At 49.7% G+C, this 4,650-nt stretch overlaps 1 protein-coding gene across 1 annotated transcript; it reads right to left on the bottom strand.

Annotated features, from left to right (window-relative positions):
* Window positions 1-722: 722 nt before the first annotated feature.
* On the bottom strand, window positions 723-2,249 carry LOC125522563 (transcription factor HEC2-like). Its single transcript, XM_048687613.1, has one exon. The coding sequence runs from the start codon at window positions 2,068-2,070 to the stop codon at window positions 1,114-1,116; it is 957 nt and encodes a 318-aa protein (XP_048543570.1). The 5' UTR covers window positions 2,071-2,249; the 3' UTR covers window positions 723-1,113.
* Between the last annotated feature and the right edge of the window lie 2,401 nt (window positions 2,250-4,650).

The raw sequence follows: 4,650 nt of genomic DNA, 5'->3' as shown, positions 1-4,650 counted from the left end.
CGCGCGCTAGTAGCTTTTCACATTTATTTTGTGAAGCTAAAGAATGAGTATACTGGAGAGGACGTAAGATAGCATAGACTAGCTAAAGATGTATGTATAGGTAGAGATGGATAGAGGTGATCGCCGTCGTCGTCAGAGAAAGAAGGTACCGCTAGCTTTTCAATGGTTGTTGGTTTGCATCTCTGGGAACTCTCCAACGAAAGCCAGCCTCCTTTCTTTACTGGTTTTCCTGGTGCATAGAATTCAGCACCTCACCACTCACTCATGACTGACAATGGCACTGAATACCTTGCACCAATAATTCCATCTACACCCCTATGGATTAGGTATTATCTCATCAAAGCCAGCCAGGGGAGAAAAAGGACAAACCAAAATTTTCTCTCTGTCTGTCTCTCTCTTTTATTCACTCCTTGAGCTTACAAATAACGGACAGAGAGAGGGCGTGTGTGTGTTTGTTAAATGGTACTATGATCTCAGCATGACAAACTGCAGGCTTGTAACAAACCAATAAATGCATGTGAGTTGCAGTAGCATCTCTCTCCTCTCTCTCTCTCTCTCATGAACCAGTGGCTAGCTACTGGAGTAGTGGTCAACATGCAAGCTTTGCTTCCACCAAGCTACTGAGCATCATGCAGAAACTTATATTTTTAAATAAATGCACAGAACTAGTACTGTGTATGTGTAGCAGTCTGAGCTTCAAAGCAAAACAAAACCAAATTCTGTACCAGGCTCCCAGCAAGAAATTCTTAGCAAATGAGACAAGTTGAAGCAGTACAAAATTAAGCATGAAGCTAGATAGATCACATGGTCAACCGGCTAATTGGAGCAAACCCTAGCTAATCTTATTGATAAATTGTACTTAATTTCATCATAGAAAACATCCAGTACACAAACTCGCAAGGAGAAGGAGAAGAAGAAGAAGAAGAAGAAGAAGAAGAAGAAGAAGAAGAAGAAGAAGAAGAAGAAGAAGAAGAAGAAGAAGAAGAAGCGTTAGGAGGAAATTAAATCAAAATTACCTCTCTCTAGTCATCTCATCGATTCATCCATCCCTAGTTAATCCATCCATCGCCTATATGGGACAGCTCGCTCGCTCGCTCGCTCTTCTTTAGCTTCTCAGTGCATTCCGTGGCTGCTTTGACCGCCCGTGCTGAATCCGAAACCTAGCGCGCCGCCCATCGACGACGAGGAAGACGACGACGTTGGCCCGTGGATATCCACCTGCCTCGTCAGCCCGGCCCAGTCGATCAGGGATCCGGCGCTCAGCGGCAAGAAAGCCGGCCGCCCGGCCACGGCGGCGGTACTGCTCGGACCAGCGCCGCCGCTGCCGCCTCCGCCGGGATAGTGCTGTTGTTGCGGCGGCGCAGGCTGGTGTTGGAGGTCTTGGACCTGGCGCTTGAGGAACTTGATGTATCTGATGGCCTCGTCGAGCATCGATGCCGTGTCCATCTTGGTGCCCCCAGGCACGAGGCGCTGGAGGATGCGGATGCGCTCGCTGATCCGCTCGCGGCGGTGACGGGCAGCGACGCTCTGCGGGTCCTCGCTGATGCGGACGTTGCGGCGGCGCGGCTTTTTGATGGTGGCCGGGTCGATGTCCACCGGCTGCATGGCGGCGATCCGGTACATCATCTCCTTCATCGCACCCAGCTCCTCCTCCGCCTCGTCAACCGCGTCCTGGTGATGAAGCTGCTGCGAGCCCTCCTCCATCGCGGGCGGCGGCCGCTGCTGCATCTCGTCCGGGTGCTGGTCACGTTGGTAGTCATGGTGATGTCGGTGGGGGTCGACGGCCAAGTCGAGGTGGTGGAGATGATGGGGGTGGTGGTGAGGTGGAGGAGGGAAGAGGGAGGAAGAAGGGGAGGGATCTATGGCTAGCTGGTGCTGCTGGTGCTGCTGATGGTGTTGATGAGGGGGTGGAGGAGGAGGAGGGTGGAGGTGGAAGGATAATGGCGGTGGCGGTGGCGCCGGCGGAGTTGGGGTCGGGTGGTCGAAGAGCAGAGGATGGTGGTGGCTACCGAGGCTCATGTCTAAGTCCCAGGAGCTGCTGCTGCTCGAGTTGTGGGTCATATTGTCCATGCCCAGCAACCAAGAAGCAAGCGAGCTAGATGGAGTAAGTAGAGGTAGCTAGACGGAGATCGACGATGGGACGAGCTGAGCTGAGCTCTCCCCTCCGGCCTCCAATCTCCAAAGTGTGTCCCTATGAGCTAGCTACACGAGAGAGAGAGAGAGAGAGGGAGAGAGAGCCCATGAGTGGTCACATAAGGGATGACTTTATAGGAGAATGGAGGAGAAGGCTAGCCTACCTCGACCGATTAAATGTAGCTAGAGGCTGGTAGAAGAAGATGATGGTGGTGTGAGGTAAGCAGCTGGCTGCCGAGGTAAAAAAAAGATGATGACCCTGCCCTGTACGGCTTGTCCGAAGGAAGGGGAGAAGAATTTATGGCTGATGGGATCATGGTACTAGGTGAAGGAGTAACTTGAAGGAGTAACTAGGGAGGTGGGGTCAACCTCATGATGGATATACAAGGGTTACTAAATCTGGCAATGGTGATCGACGGGAGCACTAGAATAATGATGATGAGGTAGCTATAGATAGATAGCAGGAGGAAGAAGAAAGAGGAGCAGTAGAACTCATGCATATGCAAGAGTGATGTAGAGCCGTGCCACCCCTCGTGAACGCCGCAGGCTTTCACACATCCCTAGGCGGCCTCCTTCTCTTTTCCTTGTATCCTCTCTCCTCTACCTTCCCTTCTTGGTCATCAACTCTCCCCTACCTCTGTTAGAGCAACTCTAGCAGACCCTGCAAAACGCCGGCCAGCAAAACGCATATGCAGTTCGCGTAAAACAGCTTTTGCGGGCCGGCGCGGGCTGGCACAGATGCAGACCCCCCAAACGGATCCGTAAAAAATTATATTCGTGGAATATGCTTTTCTACGGGTCGGCTATGCGAGTTCTGCTCTTTGCGCCGCTGCATCCCCGCAAATCATCAGCCCGCAAATCTCAAATCCAACATAATTCAACAATAAAAAACAAACTGAATTATTCAGATCAAACATAAAACAATAATCATCTGCATTACAAATAATTATTCAAATCACCGTAGCAAACTAAAAATAATGCAATATAAAACTTGTCATGAATACAAATACAAACGAGTACAAAAATTAGTCACTGTCCAGCCCTTTGCCAATGGTGCTCAATGAGATCTTTCTGAAGTTGAAAGTGTGTGTCTGCATTTTCAATCTCTTTGTATGTCTGAAGAAAAGCTCTAATGCGTTTGGGTCTCTAGCTGGTTTGACACGGCTACCCATATTATCGTAAAAGAATTCTAAGTCCATTCCTCTCTCATCTTCAAGAATCATATTGTGCAGGATAACACATCAAGTCATGATGTTCTTCAGGGTTTTCTTATCCCCAAAACGAGCAGGATCTCGGACAATGGCAAACCTAGATTGCAATACACCGAATGCTCTTTCAATTTCTTTTCGGGCTGCCTCTTCACCCTTGCAAATTCACATTATTTTTTTGTTTTGGGTTCTTTGATGCTCTTGACAAATGTGCACCAAGGAGGATATATACCATCTGCAAGATAATACCCCTTTGTGTATTCATGCCCATTGATAGTGTAGTTGCAAGCAGGTGCATCACCACTAGCAAGCCTAGCAAACAAATGAGAGCGTTGCAACACATTAATATCATTGAGTCTGCCGGGCATTCCAAAAAAGCAATGCCAAATCCATAAATCCTCGGATGCTACGGCCTCTAGCACAATTGTTGTATCACGAGACTTTCCACAATACATTCCTTGCCAAGCCTTGGGGCAATTTTTCCAATTCCAATGCATACAATCAATGCTACCTAGCATCCCAGGACAACCTCTCCTCTCATTATCTGCCATCAATTTCTTTGTGTCATCTTCATTTGGTGCCCGAAGATACTCGGGACCAAAGACACGGACGATCACTTTCGCAAATCTACGCACAGACTCAATTGTGCTATCTTCACCAATGCGAAGATACTCATCGGCATAGTCAGCCGGAACGCCATATGCAATCACCCGCATAGCTACGGAGATTTTTTGTTATGCACTAAATCCCTTTAAGCCCGCAGCATTTCTTCTCTGAGTGAAATACCAGCAATTTGCCTCGCAAGCTTCAACAATTTTCACAAAAAGGGATCGGCGCATTCGGTACCTTCTGTGGAAGAGGTGTGCAGGATATGTAGGATTCTCCGAAAAATAATCTTGCATCAACATCTTGTTTCCAAGATGGCGATTCCGTGGAATGCACAGACGCCCGACAGTAGATCCTCACCTCCTCTTTCGGTACTCGTCTTCATGCTCCTTCACGGCAAGCGCCATGACCAATGTTTGCTGCCGAAAGTTCGCAAGCATGGTCTCCACATCCGAGTCGTCCGAATCGGATGAATCGGATAGCAAGAACTTCTCGCACGGGGTCAACTCCATCTAAACGCACGCCGGCGCGTCAATCTACTACACAGCTCGCGAAAATCATAAAAAGGGGACTAACCGGTGGTGCGCTCGGCGGTGGTCGATCCCAGCGGCGGCAGCGACTGGGGGCGGCTCTTCTCGCCGGATCCGGAGGGGCGGTGCAGCGGCTCGGCGCGGGAGGGTGTGGGGCGGCCCCGCGGAGCGAT

This window comes from Triticum urartu, chromosome 7, assembly GCF_003073215.2.
Source record: "Triticum urartu cultivar G1812 chromosome 7, Tu2.1, whole genome shotgun sequence".
Classification (NCBI taxonomy): Eukaryota; Viridiplantae; Streptophyta; class Magnoliopsida; order Poales; family Poaceae; genus Triticum; species Triticum urartu.
This window is presented reverse-complemented; position numbering and strand designations above follow the sequence as displayed.

What these genes read in the sequence shown, in the direction of transcription:
- LOC125522563 (XM_048687613.1), bottom strand. Translation starts at nt 2,070, where the DNA reads ATGGACAATATGACCCACAACTCGAGCAGCAGCAGCTCCTGGGACTTA.